This window comes from Notamacropus eugenii, chromosome 2, assembly GCF_028372415.1.
Source record: "Notamacropus eugenii isolate mMacEug1 chromosome 2, mMacEug1.pri_v2, whole genome shotgun sequence".
NCBI classification, from domain to species: Eukaryota; Metazoa; Chordata; class Mammalia; order Diprotodontia; family Macropodidae; genus Notamacropus; species Notamacropus eugenii.
This window is the reverse complement of record NC_092873.1, coordinates 40,962,560-40,984,442: the sequence shown is the minus strand read 5'-3', so window position 1 is coordinate 40,984,442 and position 21,883 is coordinate 40,962,560. Positions and strand designations below refer to the sequence as shown.

Sequence of the window (21,883 nt, the reverse complement as noted above, 5' to 3'; positions counted from 1 at the left end):
TCAAGTAGGGACACCTATCTGACATATTGTAGAGGAAATAGAGATTTGGAACACAGAACTGCATCTATGTACTAACCCAAACCCTCATTTTACAGATGAGAGAACTGAGGCCAAGGAAAGTTTACCAACTTGACCAAGGTCAAGAAGATCATAAGTGGAACAGGCAGGATTTGAACCCAGGTGTCCTTACTCCAAAGCCTGTGCTCTTTGTTTGGGTATGAACTGCACCGAATGAAGTCTGAGGTCCCTTTCAACTCCGAGATTCTGTGACTCCAAATCCAATCCTCTTCCTAATACAACACATGGACTGAGTTCTGATTTACTTAATTCTAGACCCACCCTGCCCTAGGCCAGTTAGAGCCCAGACACATTCTTTGCCACCCAGCACAGCAGAAAATGCATTAATGTTCCAGTGTGTTTGGCCACGCTCAGACTGCAGGGCATCTGGGCTGTTTATAGTTGTCCACACCGCTGCTGCTATCCACAGCTTGCTACACATCACTGATTTCCGTCCCTCTGCGCACATTCCGGAAAGTGGAATTACAGAGCCAAAGGATATTCAGTGTAGAGCCTTCCTCACATACCACCCAAGAGGGTGGCGAGTTTTGAATCACATCCCAGTTTTCCCTGGAGATTATGGCCCCAGCTGTGGTTCTGTAGCCTTGAATGGGGAATAGACTCCCGGCATCCAACAGTGACTTCATGGACCACAGATCTAAGGCTTAACGGGGCCTCAGATGTCCAACTCCCACATTTTACAGGTGAGGAAACTGAGACCAAGAGAGAGGAAGGATTAGAGGCAGGATTCAAACCCCTGGGGAAGTAGATCTGTGCATGTGCGCGCACACACACACTCCTCTGTCTCTCTCCCTCTCTCTGTCTCTCATTCTCTCTGTATGTGTCTCTGTCTCTTTCTCTCTGTCTCTTTCTCATTCTCTTTCTCTCTCTGTCTCTGTCTCTCTCTCTCTCTCTGTCTCTCTGTCTCTGTCTGTCTGTCTGTGTCTTTCTGCTAGAGCAGTCCAGAGGAGGGAGGGTTCAACTGGGCTGAGCTAGGCTCCTCAGGGAAGGGTTTAAGGAAGAGGTGAGACTGGAAGTGGTCCTCCAAGGATGGATACTACCAGCACAGGCAAAGTCAGAGAAATGCAAGGGGAATTTGTAGGAAGGGTGCTTTGGCTAAGGTCCACCTATGTCGTGCCCATTTCAGGTCTTGCTTATCTGCCCAATAAATCCCCCCAGCCCCACCAACCTCATTCAGAAGGCATTTATTAAGCACCTACTTTGTGCAAGGTTCCCTACTGGGTAGGCAAAGACAGTAGAGACAGTGGCTGTCCTCAGAAAGCTTACTGTCTGATTGCGATCTGACTTGGGCTGGAATTGCCCCCTCTTTTCCTCCTCTTGCTGAGGCTCTGACCCTCCCTCCACCTCCTCCCCAGAGAAAGCAGATTTCCCAGAATGACTGGGCAGCCCATCTGTAGCATTAGCCATGGAAGCGAGAGAATCGAGATTATCAGCCACGGGTGGGAGCTAACGGCTGTTTGCGTTGTCTCTGTTGACTCTTTAAGCATGTGTGCCTGTTTGCTCTCCCAGTCAGAACCACACTTGCTGTCTCTGTCTCCCAGCAACGCTATCTCCATGAGGGAGGGAAGGAGGTCTTGTTCCACCAGACTTGTCCCAGGGAAATGTCACCTAAGGCAAGGTTATCTGGCCATGGAGATTCTGCTTGTAACGAAGGGGGCCCCTGTTGACTTGGGGGCACATCTGACAAGGAGATAAGGGTAAGCTGGCATGCTACCCCATCACACAATGCCAGCTCCATGTGTTGGGAAGGGAATGAAGCTGAGGGGGAGGAAGGATGAGGAAAGGGGAGAGGCGCTTATGAACGGAATCCAATCACTGGGCTTAGAAAGTAGCAGAAACTAGGATGGGTTGGGAGTTAGAGGACCTGGCTGTGTTACTTACCAGCTGTGTGATCTTGAGCTGGGCTTCAGTTTCCATGTCAGTAAATTGAACAGGTTAGACTAGATGACCAGTTCTAACTCAGTGATTCTGTGGACCTAAGCTCACAGTGAGGCAAGGAGATACCCCTCAGAAAAGATTCCTTTACTCTCCTCACCGACCAGTCAGAGGAGCTCTGGATGCTTCAATCCTCACCCCAGCTCTGCTGTTAACCCTCCAGAGAAGGCCCTTCTCCAAACTGGACCTTAGACTCTGCCTCCATCCTAAAGTTACTTTCCCCTCCTCTGGCCACATCTTATAGACATCTCTTTATGCACATGTCCTCTCAGTCATCAAAATGTGGGTTCATGGAGGGCAGGAACATTTTTCAAGTTTTGTGTCCCCTGCACAGTGTCACTTAATAAATACTTATGGATTGATTGTAAAACAAGCAGATTGAATGAATCCAAGAATCTAAGACTTCAAGAGTTGGGAGGCACCTTAAAGAAGATTGGCTTCATCCTTTCACTTTGTTGCTTGTTCTTCATTCTCAAAGAGGACCATGACATCAGGAAGGTGATGCCATGACATGCAAATGAACTGGATTTAAGTGAGGGAGAGCTGTGCAAAATCACAGCGGCCAAATATAGATCAGGACAACTGGAGATGGCCCAGGATGCAGAGGAGATCCTCGGTCTTTTCAAACTTAACAGGTCTGGGTTTGACTGAGACAAAGCCTATTCAGTGATTAAGGCTTAATACGAAATTTTAAAGAGGAGGAAACTGAGGCCTCCAAGAGTCTGAGTTCTGGGGGGAAGGGGATAAGGGGGATGGAAGAATATGGGCAGCATGGTTTAGATATGGCAAGAAAGTGGCATTGTGAAAGGTCTTTGAAGATTGAAACACTGAAACTCACTGGGCTTCACCTTCACCATTTATAAAATCAAGAGTTTGGGCTGCAAGGCCCCTAAGTTTCCCTTCTGTCTTTGCATCCAGGCATCTATGATCCTATTCCTAATCTCATTAATAGGAAGTGATCTTTTCTCTCCCAGAATTGCATACACACTGATCCCTGTAGCACTTATCAGGGTGGTGGTAAGGTGGTGAGTCTCTAGACTCTTTCTCTTTTTCTCTTCCTTCATCTTCCTCTTCCCTATAGATGTGGCCATCTGCCTTCCCTTCCCCCAGTAAAGCTTCCCTTCAAGAGCCAATCAGCCATCTCATTAACATCTGACATTTCGGAAACTTCCAGACCCTGATGCCAAATCAAATCAGATCCCTCACGTGCCATTTGCTAACAAACCCAATTCCCTCTCAGAGCGTGCTTGCTTCAGCCCTGATGGCCTTGAATTCCATTTCTAATTGAGATCAGACGTCCAAACAGCCACTTCCATTTAGCTGACGGATTAGAGCTATGGACCTTCTGTTAACCCTCTTTCCCATAAAGAGCAGTGAGATTCTGTTTAAAGGGGACATGCCACCCATGCATGAGCTGAAGAACTCGGATCATACCCAGCTCCTACCCTCATCTTTTCAAAAAATCAAAAGGTTTCTTGCTTCAGATATCTCTTTTCCCCTTGAGCTTGAATCAGTCATTCTTTTGGGGAGCCCCAATATTTATGGAGAACCCCAGAGATTTTTCTCACATTCCAAAGAAGGAAACTGAGCCTTAGGAAGCTGAAGCAACTTAGCCACAGTCAAACAACTAGTAAATATTAGAGGCAGGATTCCCAGGATCTAACCCTAACCCTAACCAAAACCATAATCCGAACCCTAAATGCACTGGCACCTACCTCAGAGGCCATTAAATCCAGCCCCCTCAATTTCCAGATGAAGAAACCAGGGCCCAGAAAGGTGAGGTGATCTACCCCAGAAATTAGGGGTTGGAGGGGCAGCTAGGAAACACAGTGGTTAGAGCACCAGGCCCAGAGTCTAGAAGACCTGAATGCAAATCTAGCCTCAGACACTTACTAGCTTTATGATCCTGGGCAAGTCCCTTACCTCTGTTTGCTTCAGTTTCCTCATCTTAAAGAAGGCAGAGAAGGAAATGGCAAACCACACCAGCATCTTTGCCAAGAAAACCCCAAATGGGATCATGAAGAGTCAGACATGACTGAAAAGTGACCGAAATGAAATAACATAGGTAATAAGCATCAGAGACAGATCTGAACCCAGATCCTCTGGTCGTCAGGCTGTTGGCATAGCACCACACTGGCTTGGATTATGGGAACAGCTCAATCAATTTGTCTAGATGGCTGGAATGAGGTCACCCATGTGTGAGTTCATGAGAAAGACTTGTTCTTTCTCCACCCATCATGAGGTCCTCCACCCTCCAAACAAGGGGGCATTGTGGCTGATGGCATGTCACCTGGAAAGCGTGTACCCCCGGGTCACATGGGAAGAATCAGGAGACAGGAACAAGTGGGTACTTAACCACTAATGAATTCAGGGATGACTGGTCTAGGGTGGGAAGGCAAAGCTTAATACGAGGTGGACAGTGAGACCTAAATGTTCCCTGCCTCTGTCCAATAGGCAAATGGTCAATAATAGTGGACATTTATAGAGTATGTGAAGACTTGCAAAGATCTTTATCCAGTCTCTGTCATTGGGCCTGACTGACTTCTGCTTCCTGGACTACAGACTCTTAATCTGTAAAATGAGGGGACTGGACTAGGTGACCCCCACTAGCTCTAGAATTTGAGGAGCAGCATGGAACAATGGATTTGGAGTCAGAGGACCTGGGTTCATAGCCTACTTCCATCACTGAATCCCTGTGTGACCTTGCCTTGGGCAAGCCTCTTACTTTCCCTGGGCCTCAGTTTCCTCATCTGTAAAATGAGGAAATTGGCCTCAATGGCCTCTGAGATCCCTTCCAACTCTAGAACTATAATCCTATGTCCCCCACAATAGATAGAAATAAGGGTAAGGATTATTCCCATTTCACAGATGAGGATGCTAAAGTTCAGTCAGTTGAGCATTGGCATTGAGATTCAAACCCAGTTCTTTCCTTCCTGCCTCCAAGTGCAGGGGCTTTTCAGGATGCCACAACCAGAATCATGGATGGAAGAGCTCTTAGGACCACCTGGGCCACACCTGTCCTCTGTATTTTACAAAGGAAAAAACTCCCCAGAGAGGGAAGAGAACTTGCCCAAGGCTACACAGCAGGCTCAGGACAGAGATGGGGTCAGCACTCAGGTCTCTGACACTCAGTGCAGGATTCTTTCTATGGTGCCACACCAAAGATCCTGGGGGAAGGGGGGAGGGAAATTCTCTAGACCTGTCTCCCTATTCCAGTGTCCCTTGTAGTTGTATCAGGGTATTTCTACTTTTCTCTGCTTTAGTTGTGTCTAAACCAGTCTGAGGCTGCTTGCCACCCTCCCTTGACTAGTCCTTCCTGGTCACACATGAATGAAGCCAAGGCACACAAGTGAGAACAGCTGTTGGCTTCAACTTGGGACTTTCCCCAGCTTCCCCAGCCCTGAAACAGCCCAGGAGAGGGAGGGGAGACCATCCAGATGAAAACCAACCTCCCAGGATCCTCCAGTGAGTGGGGCAGAAGGACAAGAGACACCCTGGGCAATAGTAGCGGGACAGGATGGACCAAAGGGGGTCTGACTGGAGTTGGTTAATAAGTGGCCAGAACGAACCCTGTCTTCTTGCCAACCCAGAGAACTCTGGCATAACACACACTTGATGTGCAGAAAGGACCTCAGAGCATGGAATCAAATGGCTGTGATTTGGGGGAAGGGGGAGAAGGGAATGAAATGTGGTTTGATGGGAACATGAGAGGGAAGAAAGCAAACTAGGAGGGGAAGCTGGTGGCATCAAACAAGTGGCCCTGAAACCTTTCACTGACTGGCCTTGAACCGGGGACCTCCCAGAGTCCTGCTTGGTGAGGGGAGAGGGCAGCAGGAACAGCTCTTCTGGTTAGCCTGGTTTGGCCCTGGCCCGAGTTCTCCAGGGAGGAAATGTCTGCGATTCTTGGAGGAGTGGGAGGGGAGAGAAATCAGCCTGTTTGACAACTCTGGAGTCCCCTCTGTCTCAGCCACAAGTATTTCCTTGAACCTGGGTCCAGTACTGGGGGTGGGGCGGGGGGCTGAGAAGTAGAGGATTGTGCTTTGCAAGCTCTGCCTCACTTAAATCCAATTTACAGGCAAGTCAAGGCATCAGTCATCCTTCTAGAACCTTCAAGATGAAGGATGAACACCAATTCTCGTCTTCAAGGAGTTTACCATCCTCAGTGGGGAGGCAAGCAGGGATGGGCCAGAGCCTGTTCAAGCCAGGGAAGTGATTGTTAAATTTTCAGTCTGAGCATTTATACCTCAGAAACTGGCAAACTCTCCAAATCAGGGCTTGAGCTACCATTTTGTTGATTGTTTACTTAGGAAAACGACAGAGAAAATGTTAATCATGCAGATTAAACTTGCTTTGGGTAGAGCCGGTTGTTAAACATTTCCCAGCAACCTCCTGGAGACAAGTAACACGGAGGAAGTGGAGTACAATAGTAAAAAATATTTTTAGGTATTAAATTGTAGACTTCAGGCAGGAGGAGCTCAGGGAGGGAGGAGGAGAGACAGTAGGATTGTAGATTTAGTGGCCCCCTTTTACAGAAATGGAGGGAGATGGAGGCCCAGAGATATCAAGTGACTTGTCCGAAAATCACACAAGTAGTAAGGGATAGGGGCAGCATTTGAACCCACGTCCTGGGACTCTTTTACTCTTTTCACCACACTGTGTTGTCATGAGTTAGGGTAGAAAAAAGCAGTGTGCTATAGGCACAGGTGAAAAGAACATTCACTGGACTTAGAGCTAGAGGACTGGGTACATTTACTTGGCGTTACCCTGGCTAAGTCACTGCTCCTCCTCCAAACCCCAGTTTCCTTCTCTTTAATGTAAGTCAATAGACCAGGTGGCCTCTTCCCCCTTCAAGCTCCATAACCCCACTCCCTACCAGTGTGACATTGGGCAAATTCTTTCAGAGCCTTGGTTTCCTCATCTGGAAAGTAGGGGACTGGACTCTTGGGCCCCTTCCACCTCTAAGTCCTGTGATCCTACAAAGCAAAGAAGTCTTCCTGGAGGAGGTGCCTTTGTGTGGAACAGGATCAAAATAAATATGTGCTGATTTAATTTTGGAGAAGATTTAAAGTGGGGCATTGAGGCATCTAGGCAGCAGAGTGGATATAGTGCTGAGCCTGGATTCAGGAGCTCAAATCCAGCCTTAGACACTTACTAGCTGTGTGACCCTGGGCAAGTCACTTAACTCTGCTTGCCTCGGTTTCCTCAACTGTAAAATAGGGATAATTATATCTATCTCTCAGGGTTGTTGTGAAGGCCAAAAGGAGATAATCTTTGTAAAGTGCTTGACACAGTGCCTGGAACAGAGTAAGGACTATATAGATATAAGCTCCTGCTGTTTTTCCTTTGCTCCCAGGATGAGAAGCCCTGGGGGGAATGGATCCCACAGCCAAAAAGTCAGAAGTGGTCCTGTCTAGGAGACAGGTGGAACTTTCTGCCTGCACAGGCTGGGTGGGGATTTCCTGACTCGTTGGAAGACCCATGCTGCCATCTCACCCACTTCCAGGCTCTCTCTTCCTCTCAAGAGGGCGTGTGCTCTGGACACCGACTATCCTTGATGTTAGCCCAAACCAAGCAAACAGAAGGTAAATCAGAGGGAGTGTGTTGGTCAGGGGAAGGGAGAGGCCCAGAGCAAGGACATTCCATGCTTTCCAAGACTGTCTACTTTGGACTGGCCACTGTCTTGAATTACCTGAGCCTTGAAGGGGACCCAAGGGGCTGCCTGGCCCAGGTTTCTTGAAAACTGAGAATTCAGGACTTGGGACTCAGGCCAAGAGACAACTCAACTCAACCCAATTGTACAGAAAGGCCCCAAACTGATAGAGAAGGGGGCTGTTATACCCAACCTCCTAGGCCCTTAGGTCATTTCAACTCTGGCCTCAGACTCCTGAATCTGGGATTGCGTCATTATTCAATACCTTATTAAAGACTTACTGTGTTCTAGTCAGTATTTATTTATTTATTAAGCCCCTATGTCATGCCTAGTTGGGGGCAGCTGGATGGTACAGTAGGTAGAACAACAGGCTTGGAGTTTGACAGACTCATTTTCCTGAGTTCAAATCTGGCCTCCGATGCTGACAAGTTGTATGACCCTGGGCTAGTCACTTCATACTGTTTGGCTAAGTTTCCTCATCTGTCAAATGAGCTGGAGAAGAAAATGGCAAACCACTCCAGTAACTCTACCAAGAAGGTCTCAAAAAGACTTGGACACAACTCGAACGGTTGAACCACAACAGAGACAAAAAAGAAACAGAAATAGTTCTTGCCCTCATGGAGTTTCCATCGGAGGAGATGTGGACGTATGTATAGATAAAATATTAGGACTGGATTGGTGTTGGAAGCGGCCTCACTGAGTGAGGAAAAGCGATTTACTAACTCGGGTAGTGGCAGGCCACCTTCTCTGCTGCTTAGAGCATTAGAACAAGAGTCCTTCACCTTTTGTGTGAAGACAGTCTGTCTGGTGACACCTATGGACCCCTTCTCAGCAGAACTCTCTAAATGGATAAGATCAAAGACAGGATTACAAAGGAAACTAACTCTATTGAAATAGAGTTATCATAATATTAAAGAAAAACCCACAAGTTCACAGACTCCAGGTTGCTAAAGGCACCAAGTAGCTTTAGTGACTTTCCCAGAATCACAGAGCCAAGACTTCATCTCTCTACCACACCATGCTACTTCACACACATGTCTACAATGTGAACACAAGATCATTTTGTTTTGGTTGGAGGAGGCAGAAACGCTTCAGGGGGGTCTCTAGCACCTTTCTCTTATCTCCCTCTCCCTTTCTTCACTCCCTGACAGACAATCTCCATCCTCATTCTGGAGGGTCCTCCTCTTTCAATCAGGATTTATCAGACACTATTTCTGATCTGATTCCCACGGCTTGCCATAAGCAGGCTGTACCAATCTTTAAAAAAAGAAGAAGAAAGAAAAAAAGGGAAGAAAAGGGAAGGAAATCCCTCCTCAGCTCATGTTCATGAGGAAGCCCTCACAGAAGAGGAAGACTCACCCAAGACAGCTGTAAATGGGTTGGCCTCTAATGGCCCTTGCAGAGTTCAACAATTTAAGGCTGGAAGGGAATTTAAACGTTATCTAGTTTAAGCCCCTTATTTCATAATTGGGTAAACTGAGGCCCAGAAGGGTTAAGTGACTTGGCCCAGGTCACACAGGTGGTAAGATCACATATGCTGAAATGGATGAAGCACTAGTTATGGAGTCAGGAAGACCTGAATTTAAATTCAGCCTGACATTTAACTTCTGTCTGCCTCAGTTTTCTCATTTGTAAAACAGGGATAACAACAGCACCTGTCTCCAGGGTTGCTGTGAAGATAAAGTGAGATTATGTTTGTAAAGAGCTGTGCAAACTTGAAAGTGGTTTTGCTGATGCTGTTTTTTCAGTCACATCCAATTCTTCATGACCCCATTTGGGGTTTTCTTGGCAGAGACACTGGAGTGGTTCGCCATTTCCTTCTCCAGCTCATTTGAGAGCTAAGAAACTGAGGCCAGCAGGAAGATGTGACTTGCCCAGGGTCACACAGCTAGTAAGTGTCTGAGGCCAGATTTGAACTCAGGGTGATGAGTCTTCCTGACTCCAGGTCAGACACTGTACCACCTAGCTGCCCTTTTATAATTATTATTGCTTATTATTATTTTTATCTATTCTGACTCTAAATATTTCCCACTGCTTTCTTGGGCTTTGTTCAACTTAAAAGAAAGACAGTTTTTCAAAGGCACCGACCCACTGGGTCTGAACCACTAGGATTTGGTTTCTGAACCAAAGACTTGAACTGTCACCAGTAGTATGTGAGAAGGGGTCGGGCATTCAGGATGAAATGTGGAGGGGAATTTGGCGGGAGGGAGCGGAAGAAAAACAAGCCAGAGAAAGGAAAGTGGGGGAGGGGGGAGAACTCAGGTGGGCATTATGGGCACCCAGCCTATTCATTCCACCCACACAGTAGGAAGAAAAAACCAGTCCCAGAGGGAGAGAGCAGATGGTCCAGCCTAGGCTTGGGGCTTGGCAACTCAGCGATGGTTAGAGACTTCTAGGAAGTGGAAATGGAAAGCCTGATGCAGTAGAATGAACACTGGGTCTGGAGTCTGTGGACCTGACTGTGAGGCACCTCCCCCCCAACCACTGACTAGTTGTATGACTTTAGACAAGTCACATCCTCTGTGCCTCAGTTTCCTCATCTGTAAAAAACGGGAGCTGGTTTGGCTAGATGGCTTCTGAAGTCCCTTCTAATTCTGGACAGAACCTCAGAGGCCCTGCTCCAGAACATCTAGAGCCTTCTCCTCCCTGGCTCCTCTTTCCAGGCTGCTAAGCAACACAGTGAACAGAGCCTTGGACTTGGATTCAGGAGGATCTATTCACCTCCTGCCTCATACTTCCTAGCTGTGTGGCCCTGGGCAAGTCGCATTCTCTCAGCCTCAGTTTCCTCTTCAGTAAAATGGGGCCAAGGGCTTTTGGGAGAAACAAATGAGACAACATTTGTAACACTGTCACTTAAAGCCAGTAACACTGAGTCTATGCTGTGTCTGTGTGTGTGTATGCACGTACACAAACACACAGAGTTGTGGCCTTGTTGCCTTCTTCGTTAGAAGCTCTGGAGAGCTGCGACTGTTTCTGCCTTTCTCTGTGTCCTCAGCATTTCCATCGCTAAATATGCACTTTATAAATGTTTGTATATTGATCAATGATCCTCAGAAGTGGGCACAGGGCAGTTCCTTTTATTGTCTAGCTAAAAGCGCCCTTTCCACCTCCGAGGTCTGAGTCCTCTCCCTGGACCTCCCTGCAGAGTTCCCACCCCCTGGGCCATCCCAAACCAAGCCAGGGATTCAGGTGAGAATGGCACTCAGAGGCCCAAGCTACTACCCTAACGACTAAGTCAGCTGAGCTCCATGGACACCTCATGCAGCCCAGGGACAGATTGGCCAGAGCAAACAGAACAGCAATCAGAGAACAGGCTGGAACCCAACAAAGCAGCTATAATTTGGGGGAGCAAATATTTGACTTGACGTTCAAATGCACCTCCAGAGCTTATTTGAAGAAGGAAAAAAACATGATCTCCTGGCCTGCCCAAGCTGACAACGGTCAGTTCCTCCAGCGACAAGGAGAAACACCTCCACAGATGGGTCCCTTTCCTCCTCACTATCAAAATCATTTTGGTCCTCAGCTTGACTGCCACCTCCCTCACCCATTGCTAGACAACCTGCAGTCACAGAGAGAAAGGCAGGCTTCTGAAGGAAAGAGAGAAGGAAAGAAGGAAGGAAGGAAGGAAGGAAGGAAGGAAGGAAGGAAGGAAGGAAGGAAGGAAGGAAGGAAGGGAGGGAGGAAGGAAGGAAGGAAGGAAGGAAAGGAAGGAAGGAAGGAAGGAAGGAAGGAAGGAAGGAAGGAAGGAAGGAAGGAAGGAAGGAAGGAAGGAAAGGAAGGAAGGCTTCTGAAAGAGAGGGAAAGGAGAGAAGGAAGGAAATAGAAGAGAGGGAGTGATGAAAGAAGGAAAAGAAAGGAAGGAATGAAGGAAATGGAAGGGAGGGAGGAAAGGAAAAAAGAAGGGAGGGATGGTGGGAAGGAGGGAAAGAGAAAGGGAACACACATTTGTGATGTGCCTGGCACACCTTCGTAGCACCAAAGAACTTAAAATGACTTTGATCAGTCTGAGCATTGGAGACTGGAGGAGCACAGCGTCAGAGATTCCAGGCTGGGAAGGGCACCTAAACCCATTACGTCCGATGCCTCATTTTACAGAGGCCCTGAGAGAAGAACAGTTCCTTGGAGACTGCAGGTCAGTGCAGCCCCCCACATGCTTCCCTTCTCTAGGCCAATGGGCCCCTCTCCCAGAAGCCTTCTCTGACCACTAGCGGTGACATGCCCTTGCCTGGAGTTCTACAGCTCTTCAGATTGTCACTGAATCTAGAGCTTAATTAAACCCATATTGTATCAGACAGCTCATTGGCTGACAGCTCTTCTGTCAAACTATTTTAGTTTTATCGATGTTCTTATACATATCTTTTACACTTCTGGTCATTTTCTAGTAACCACTGTTCCCTTGTAGCAAAGGGTTAAGTAAATAAGACTATCTGACTGCATATGCACCATTGTGCCCCAGTAGCAACCCCCCCCCTACAAAGTATGTTAAAGAAACAGTAAAGAAGCAATCTGATAAAGAATATACTAAGCCAGGAGAGGAGTGTGTTTCAACGTCATTTTCCCAGATCCAAGGTGACCCCTGCGCATAACTCTTCATTCCCCAACCAGATGTTAAGCCCCTGAAGTTTTTGTGATCATGTGCATTTTAGTATACTTCACTTATACTCAACTAAGCTAATGGTAGGTACTCAGTAATAATAACTGAAGCCAACATTAATATAATTATTTATGTTTACAAAGCACTACAGAGACCATCACAACTGTCCTGTGAAGTTTCTGGGCAGCTATTATTACTATCCCCATTTTAGAGGTGAGAAAAGTGAGGCTCTGAAAGGTCATGTTTGTGACTTCCCCAATGTCACATAGCTCCTTAAGTATCCTAACTCCAATTCTGACCACCAAATGACCCTCTAACTCAGGCCACAGGCTGACCCTGAACCCTATTCTGATTCTTATTCTTAACCACAGAATGACCCAGGTCCCAAACCCATAGCCTTAGACAGCACATGATCCCTGTCCATGGTCATAGACTCTTAGCTGGCCACTTCTGGGGGGACAGGCTTAAGGCTGCCCCACCAGAACTAAGGAAAAAACTATGAGTGCTTCTGAGGGTGTTCCAGGCAGCAGGATCTTTTACAGAGATCACAGAGATCACTCTCTCTCCGTGCTCTCCCAAGCAAGGATCACAGGAGCCAGGCCCCAGCCCTCAGGGAGATGAATTCATTGACCCAGAGCTATAGGGCCTAAACTATGTTCTTCTGTGTGGGAGCCCCAGGGAAAAAGAAAGACGGAGAAGAACAGATTGCGGCTGCTGGGGCAGTGGGTCATATAGAGGTGGGTGCACATACATACTGCCTGATTTGTCTCAGTTGTTATGGTCTGGGAAGAGGATCTAACCCTCTTTTTCTTTGTTCCTAACTCCAGATAAGTATTCTTCTACCAGGTCCCTGGCCTAAGGACAACCTACCAGGTAGGATCCTTGGCATCATCTAATCACTGGGCATATATCCCATAGGTGGCTCAGTGGATAGAGTCAGGACTTTGTAAGTTCAAATCCTGCCTCAGATACTTACTAGCTGAGTGACCCTGGGCAAGTCACTTAACCCTGTCTGCCTCCATTTCCTCATCTGTCAAATGAGCTGGAGAAGGAAATGGCAAACCACTCAATTCTTGCCAAGAAAAGGATCACAAAGAGTCAGACACAACCAAAATGATTGAACAACAACGAAGGGTCCCTCTTCACTTAAATCCTTTCATCTAAAACCACCATTGCCCTCAACTTAGCGACTGATAAATTGGGTGTGAAGTGACGTTTTTTCACCATTCAAGTCACCAGATAAGATGGCATGAAAGAAGGGAAATCGTGAATATATCTCTTGTTCTCTCTCTCTCTCTCTCTCTCTCTCTCTCTCTCTCTCTCTCTCTCTCTCTCCTTATGCTTTCTTCTCTCTCCTATTTTTCTCCTACAACACACACACACACACACACACACACACACACACACACACACACACACACACCCCATTCATGGTCTCAGCTTCTAGGACTGTCAATTATCAGTGAGACCACATCTGGCCCCCTTACTCAATGCATGAATAAACCAGGAGGTCCATTCCCCAGTGAAGGGCAGTCATCAGTCATTGCTAGTCTCCTCTTAAATACAGCCTAGCTGTGGAGAAGGGGGACAAGATATTCCTCCCTAAAGCTCCATGGTTCTGAGACCCCCATGGCCCTATGTCACTTTCATCTTTATACCTCACTGAATCCTCTCGCTTGGTCTAATTGAAGTTAAAACCAGCATGGTGGGCCTCAGGACCTGGCAGGCAGGCCTGGAGAAGGGGAGGTCCTTAGGTACCTTTCACTATTCAGGGCTGAGCTCCTGGGACATTAATATGTCTCAAGCAGTAGTGAGTATCAGGGAGAACAAATCAGCACAGTGCAGGGGAAAGGACAAAGATAGCAGGGTCAAAGCACTAGGCTGGAATCCTGGCATGGCTGCCCACTCATTGTGTAACCTTAGGCAAGTTACCCTTACCTTGAAGATCTCCATTTCTGCTCCTGTCAAATGAGAGAGTTGACCCAGATGGCTTCTAAGATCTCTTCCAGTCATAAACTGTAAATTACTTAAACCTCTGGGCCTTAGCTATCAAATAAAGGGGCTAGATTTTCTGACTTTGGAGGTCCCTGCTATCCCTCCAGATGCTGTGGAAATGTTGCTTCCACACAAGTGGCTCACTCCGCAGCCTACCTCCTCCAAGGCAACACAAGCATACAGTCACACAGCATGTGGAACAGTCAACCTGGCTAGCATGGAGCTTCATCCAATTCTCTCCTGAACCTGTTTTCCCATGGTCCTGGGCAGCTGCTTTTCTCAATTGTCCCTTGCATCATTCCAAGCTGGGCCTGATGCCCATTCTTAGCTACAAAGGCAGCTGGGCTACAGTAGAAAGGATGCTGGATATGGAGTTAGGAAGACCAGGGATCTAGGCCTGACTGCCATTCATTCGCCACATGGTCTCAGTTTCCTCATCTCTAAAATGGAAACACCAATATTTCCACTACCCGACTCATAAGGGTTTGGAAAGATCAAAAGAGAGAATGAATATGAAATGCTTTGTAAACTGTTAATCATTGAATAAATGCCAGGCAACCCAAATGGTGGGAAAAATTCACTCTACCGGAACAGGGGCTGGTTCATTTCTCTCTGTCTTCTTAGTATAGAACACAGAGCTAGTACATGGGAGTAGCTTATGAAATGCCTGATGAATGAATGAATAAATGAATAATATGTAATTGAGAGATCTAAGTCAAATTATGGCTCTGCCACTTTCTAGCTTAATAACTATAAGTAGGTCCCTGAATTTCTCTGAGATACGGTTTCCAAACACATAAAGTGGAGTAGTAACACTTATCCTCTTTATCTCTTGGGGGAGATGGGATCATACAGTAGGTTTAGAGGGGGAAAAGAACTCAGTAGTCATCTCATCCCTTTCATTTTCAACTTACCTATCCAATGCCTCAGTTTTCTTTTCTGTAAAAATGAGAGGACTAGACTAGATAGCTCTGGAAGTTCCTTTCAGCTCTAGATCTGTGAAGAGGCTATGATAAGAGCTTAAGTGACTTACCCATAGTCACACAGTTAGGAAAGGACAGAGCCAAGATTTGAACCGAGGACCTGTGACTCCAAACCCAAGGCTCTTTCCTCTGTGATCTGGAAATACTACGTAAATATGAATCATTAACACCAATAACAATGCTCCTAGCTATTCCATTTTGAATGTTCAGAGCTGTGACCAGTGTCTTCCTACTTCATGCCCAAAGTTGAGTGGCACCTCTCACTCTTCAAGACTTTTAAGTTCAATGTCATGCCTTCTCCCTCTAATTAGACCATAAGCTCTTTGAAGACAGGAGCTGTATTTGCTTTCATTTTCATATCCCCAGGGCCTACTTAGGTGTCTTCTGAATTTTCACTCTGGGGTTTGAAACTGTGACTTCTTGTACGGAGAACTCCTGGTGGGAGAACTTACACAGATTGGCACTTTTTTTAAATTTAAGCATTTTAGACAGTTGTCTGGGATTCTGAGAGGTTGACTGATTTGCCCAGAGTCACCCAGCCCAGGCCTTAAAGGCCAGCCAAGCCTTTATCTATGGTGCCCTCCTGTCTTGCCTGCCTTCTACTAGAAGGGAATGGTCAGTTGAAAGTAATTGAATCTATGGCCATTTTGTGTCACACCCAGGACAGCGACAAGCTGAGCTCCCCACCATCCTGGGCAGCTCTCCAAATCCTTGCGAACCTGTTGTTGAGATGATGCCATGTTAAATGCAGCAGACATTCCCAGAAGGCATTCAGCCTTCCTCACCATCTCAGTGTGTCCTCTGGCCAGCTTGGGGCATTCGAGGAGCAGCCTGGGAATTTCCCCTGACCCCAGACATATGCCTCCACCCATCTCCTTGATGATGGGTCCTTAATCCCCTCATTCTTGTCAATAGCACACAGCAGTTTTCTCGATAGTGAAACCCCAGCCCTGGCTGGGGATCTGAGCATAGGTAAATAAACTGGAACCCAGAGGAGGTGGATGGAGTGAGTGGAAGAGGAAGCATCGGGAATCAATGGGGCCATTGTAATCATGATAAGAATCCCTTCCTCCCTTCTGCTTTGACAAAGTCCATCTCTAGCTTCATTTCATCTTCTCCACCCTGTAAAGGGAGCCCACGACTCTGAGCAGCTGCTGGCACGAGCTTTGTAAAGCATGCCAAACGCTTGACACACTTGGCTGGATTTGATCCTCACAACAACTGTAGGGAGCCGTGTGGGAATTATCCCCATTTTAGAGGTGAGGAAATTGAGGTCCGGAGAGGGTAAGGAACTTGCCCAAGGTTGCACAGCTAGTTAGTGGACCCAGGTCCAGTGCTCTTTTCTCTAACCCACACTGACCATACAACCATCACAGAGGTGGCTCTGCGCAGGGTGCAGAGAACATTGTTGTGGGGAGACAAGTGGCTGAGTCCTAATTCTGTCTCTTCTACCTCCAACCTGATGACCTTGGGCAAGTCACTGAGCTTCTGGGCCTCAGTTTCCTCATCTGTTAAATGGAAAGGCCTCTTAGGTCCTTTCTCGAGATCTAGGAAGCCTTACCCAACCCTTCTTAATCCCAGTGTCTTTTCTTTGTGAATTATTTCCTTTCTAACCTGTACAGAGCTTACTTTGTATATGTTTGCTTGTAATCCATTCCTTGAGGACAGGGACTGTCTTGTGCCTCTCTTTGTATCCCCAGCACTTAACATGGTATCTGGCACATGGTAGGTGCGTAATAAATGTTATTGAATTGAACTGAATGCTCTTATAAAGCACTTTGCCTTGATGGGCCTCGGTTTCCTTATCCGTGAAATGGAGGCATTGGGGTCTTTGAGGTCTCTTCTAGCTTGAGATCTGTGGTTATATGATCGATACCTGGGTTTGTGACCTCCTTCATTCGCTTCCTGTGAGCTCTCCAGGTTGCTAAGGAAGGTGGCCATAATAGAAAACCCACTTTGCAAATTAAGTAGCTAAGACTCATGGTGTAGTGGATAGAGTCCTGAACCTGGGATTTTGAATCCCAGCCATGTGACCCTGGGCAAATCTTTTAACTGCTATCTGCCTCAGTTTCCTCAGCTGTAAAATGGGGATAATCATAGCACCTATCTTTCAGGGTTGTTGGGAGAATCAAATAAGATCATGTAAAGCACTTAGCACAGTGCTTGGCACATAGTAGGTACTTAATAAACCTTATTTCCTTCCTCCCTTCTTCAGCAGAATGCCAGACACATAGTAAGCAAACACTTAATAAACTCTTGTTGAATGCTGTCTGAAAACTGACTCCCCAAAGAAACTTAAAGGAAAGAGGTAACCCTTCAGCCCTGCCAGAGGAGTGAGGTTATGCCTTGTGGAAAAACAAATGAAGGCTGCCCCACCCTCCTCCATATGGGGATTGCCTCCCTCCCGGGAGACTTGGATCCTGGTCTGTTTACCCAGCGCAGACAGAGGCAGTCATGGTCTGGACCCCTAGACATTCAGCCCAGAGACCTGATTTATGAGATGAAGAAGCTTATCCCTTTCTAGACTATGGGCGGGAACCGCTGGGGCAGGCGGATGAAGCAGCCATGGAGAAGAGAGAACCTTGGATTTTGGGGGTCCACGGGGAGGGAAAGGGAGCTCAGGGCCACATTGTGGGGGAAGTAGTCACAGCAGCAGAGGGGCCTGTGACTATACACAAGTCACTTAACCTCAGTTTCCTCATCTGTAAAATGAGGATAACACCACCCAGATATTATTTACTACCCCCAAGAGTGTGGTAAAGATCAAATGAGATCAAATAAAGAACTGTGTAAATACTTTGGGCACTATATAAATGCTAGCTGTTATTTTCATTCTTAACATCTCAAGAGGCTTGTATCAGCTTGGCTCCCCTCCCCCAGAGCTCTCCAAATAGACCCATTCATTCTAGGGGAACATTTGACAGAGAGAGAGCCGCTCCTTTCACACCTCCCCTGGTCTGTAGCTATCGGTTAGAAACAAGGAGCCCAGCTCTAGGACAGTTCCCTCCTCCCACCCCACTCCCTGCCCCAACTTTCCAGCTCCCCAAGAAAGTTCCTGACTAATTGTTCCCCTGTGTCCAGACACATCTGGGTTACACAATTAAACTTTCTCTTCACCAGGCCAGATTTAATTGGTCTCCATCTCTGGAGCTGTCAAAGTCCCTGGAAGGCCCAGGTGGCCCCTACCCATGTCTCAGCCACTGGGACAAGGGGAGACAGAGACAAGATGCTGGGAAGGCTGGCTATGGAGTGTACAGGAGAAATCTCTTCCCTCTTCTCCTCCCTCTCCCCAGATGCTGAAACAGCCACTTACCTTCATGGTTGGGGGAGCCGTGAGGGGAGGGGACAGGGGCCGGTCTGGGATGGTCACATCTGTGTTGGCTAGCTCTTGTTTCCTGAAAAGCCAAGACACATATGGAGTCAGTTGCTGTTTGTTCAAATGTCTCTCTCTCTTCCCCTGGGTAGGGTTGGACAGAATGACCCTGAAGATGAGGGGGCCAAGAAAAGACCATTGGACAGTTCACTGGTGATGGGAATCTGGGGAGTGAGGCTAGAGTGGGCTGGGTGACATGACAAAGAATGGGACCCTCGGTGCCCCTGTACAGCAGAGCAGCAGGCTATCTGGGAGCCAGTGCCTACCGGCCTTGGAGGCTGCAGATTAAACTCATCTCAGGTAACTCCCCTGGCAGAATGGGGAAGAGAGAGGTGGATAAATAGAGTTTCATTTCCATGGTAACGCATTTGCGACAACTTTCCTCCCTCCTCCCCACCCCCAACAACAAACACACACATACACACTCCCCCCTTCCCATCTGGTGCCTGCTATTGACCGGAGCATTTGTTCATGAGTCTCCATCCATGGTTTCAGATAGGATGGGCAGCCTGCGTAGGGTGGGATGAACCCACCCAGACAGCAGTACACATCAGGACCCTCAGGAGCTGAGAGAGAGCAGGAGCTGGGCATAGATGAGGACCTGCAGCTTTCTGGAGCTCTATCACCCAAGGGGTGCTGGAGGGCGACCCAGAGCTGGCATCTACCCATTGAGAAGCCTGTGAATGTCCCCATTCTCTCCTTCAAGGAGGAAATAGTAATAGCTCATAGGGCCAAAAGGGACCTCAAAGGCCCTCTAGTCCAATGCTCCCATTTTACAGAGGTAGGAACTGATGCCCAAGGAAGTTCTGTGCCTTGCCCAAAATCACACAGAGAGTAGGCCTTTGAGGCAGGATTTGAACCTATGTTGAAACTTCTGAGGAAGAACGTTGCACACGCAGACATGGTCTGTTGCTGTGTTCGTTGGTTTTGCACAGGGCGGCAACCAAATGCATAGTGAGGAATGACTGAATAACTTGGAGTTACAGAATGAGTTAGAATCCAGACCCTGTGTCACTTTGAGAAGTCATTCCATCTCTACGGGCCTCAGTTTCTTATCTGTAAAACAAGGGCACTGAGGGAGAGGCCCATAGTGATGTGAGCTGGAGTGCTGAATCCGGTTCGACTTTCCCTTGTCTCCCAAAACTTATCACGGCTCCTGACACAAAGTAAATGCTTTATAATTTAGAGTATACATAACATTACTTAGATAATATATGTATGTATATAAATAACTTAATATATCAGTATATAATACATATAACTTAATATATCAGTATATAATACATATAACTTAATATATCAGTATATAATACCTATAATATAACTCAGAAAGACTTTAGAAATTTGATCAGTGTAAGGATAAAATCCAGACCCAAGAGGGCCAAAGATGAAACCCATCACCCACCTTCAGACGGGCAGAGATGCAGAGCAAGGCCAGCATCTCTGGACCAGGCCACTGTTAGAACATTTTCTTCAACTGTATATTTGTTATAAGGGCTTCATTTTTTTTAAATTATTCAATTATGGTGGGGGTAAAAAGAGAGAGGAAAGCTAATAAATAATTGTAAATAAATAGACAAATTTTAACCCAAACAGATGGTTGTTGATGAGCTGACCCTAAGGTTCTCTCCAGTTGCAGACTGAAGGGCCTTTGAACTGTTTTCTACAAGATGGGCAGGCTCACTGGCCATGGCAGAGGTGGGGAGATTAGGGAGGGATGGGGGGGTTGTTATTCAGTTATCTCTGATTTCCATGAAACCCCTATGTCTTCACAAGTAGAAAGAATAGTCTTAGTCCAGTCATATGTTTTCCTAACTAGAAAGCTGCCCATGTGCTCTCGATTCTCTCTCCATACGCCCTTCCTCCCCACCCGTCATACTCCTCTGTTTCCCGAGTGGCTGTGTCACTAGTCACCCTAATTAACCCCTTCCTCCTCCTTCTATACTTCAGTCTGGGGAAGCCTGCCCATGGGGTTATAGGAACTAGAATCCGATTTTCTACCCCTTCCCAGGCCCTGAACTCTGAATGAAACCAAGAGTTGGCCTGTTCTGCCAAGAATGAGATGCCCCCTAAAAAATGGGGCCTTCCCCACCAGGGCTCTGAGGCTTTTCTGGCCTAGGAAGGCTACCTCCTCTGTGCCCACAGGAAGAGAGAGGTGACCCCCGCCTCCACCCGACCCTCAAGTGGCCAGAAATGCACACAGCCTGAACATCTGGCTTGCCAGGGAGTTCTCTTAAATCATTAAACCTAAGCCCATTAGTTCCCCTTTCTCCCCCTGGCTTCCTCTTTCTTTTTCTTCTTCCCTCAACCTTTACAGAATCACATAATTGGAGATTTAGAAGATCTGTCTAGTCCCATCTATAGCCGGCTACAGTATACCTGACACGTGGGCGTCTGGCTCTGTAGACCTCCAGTAATGGAGAACACTCTGAACCTCCCCAAGCATCCCACCTCATTCCATTGCTCCAACAACTGAGACATTGACCTAATTGCTACACTTTGACCCCACCAATTGCTGTAAATTCTGGCCTCTAGGCAAAGTGGAAGAGCAGCTCTTTAAAGACTCCTTCCCCTCCCCCGAGTCTCTTTTCCAGGTTAAACTCTCCGTCTTCCCCCAGCCCTCACACCGCACAGTTTCCTTCCATCTTTCCTCCTTTGGTTGTGGCTGTCGTTTAGTCATTTCCAGTCATGTCTGACTCTTTGTGATCTCATTTGGGGTTTTCTTGGCAAAGATACTGGAGTGGTTTGCCATTTCCTTCTCCAGCTCATTTGGCAGATGAGGAAACTGAGGCAGACAGGGTTATGTGACTTGCCCCAGGTCACACAGCTAATAAGTGTTTGAGGCCAGATTTGAACTCAGGAAGATGAAACTTCCTGACTCTAGGTCTGGTGCTCTTATCTACAGCACCACCTCAATGCCTGATGCTGGAATGGACATATATTTTTGGAAATGGTCAGTGTGGTGATTTGGTTTTATTTGGCTATGAATATTTCTTATAGGGGTTTTGTTTTTCTTTTGGTGGTAGGTGGAAAAGAAAGAAAAAAATCTTGTTAATTTTTAAAATTAGCGGAAATAATAAAAACACAAATGGCTGCCTTAGGAGGTAGTGGGTTCTTTGTCCTGGGAAGTCTTCCATCAGGGGCTAGATGGGCATTGGTCAAGTAGGCACTTGGGATTCCTCTCCAGATGTGGGTTGAAAAAGAGGTCCCTTCTTATGATAAAACCCTGTGGTCCTCTCTCATAATAACCCCAAGAGGTAGGTGCTATGATCATC

At 47.0% G+C, this 21,883-nt stretch overlaps 1 protein-coding gene across 5 annotated transcripts in view; it reads right to left on the bottom strand.

Annotated features, from left to right (window-relative positions):
* RAP1GAP2 (RAP1 GTPase activating protein 2) overlaps window positions 1–21,883 on the bottom strand; it is a 250,245-nt gene that overhangs the window by 92,829 nt on the left and 135,533 nt on the right. For all 5 annotated transcript variants that reach the window (XR_011973893.1, XM_072639991.1, XM_072639990.1 and 2 more), the window contains one exon: window positions 18,549–18,630. Coding sequence is in view for 4 of the 5 variants with exons in the window: in XM_072639991.1 (XP_072496092.1) it covers window positions 18,549–18,630 (82 nt within the window). In the remaining variant the exon portion in view is untranslated. The remainder of the gene's footprint in view (window positions 1–18,548; window positions 18,631–21,883) is intronic.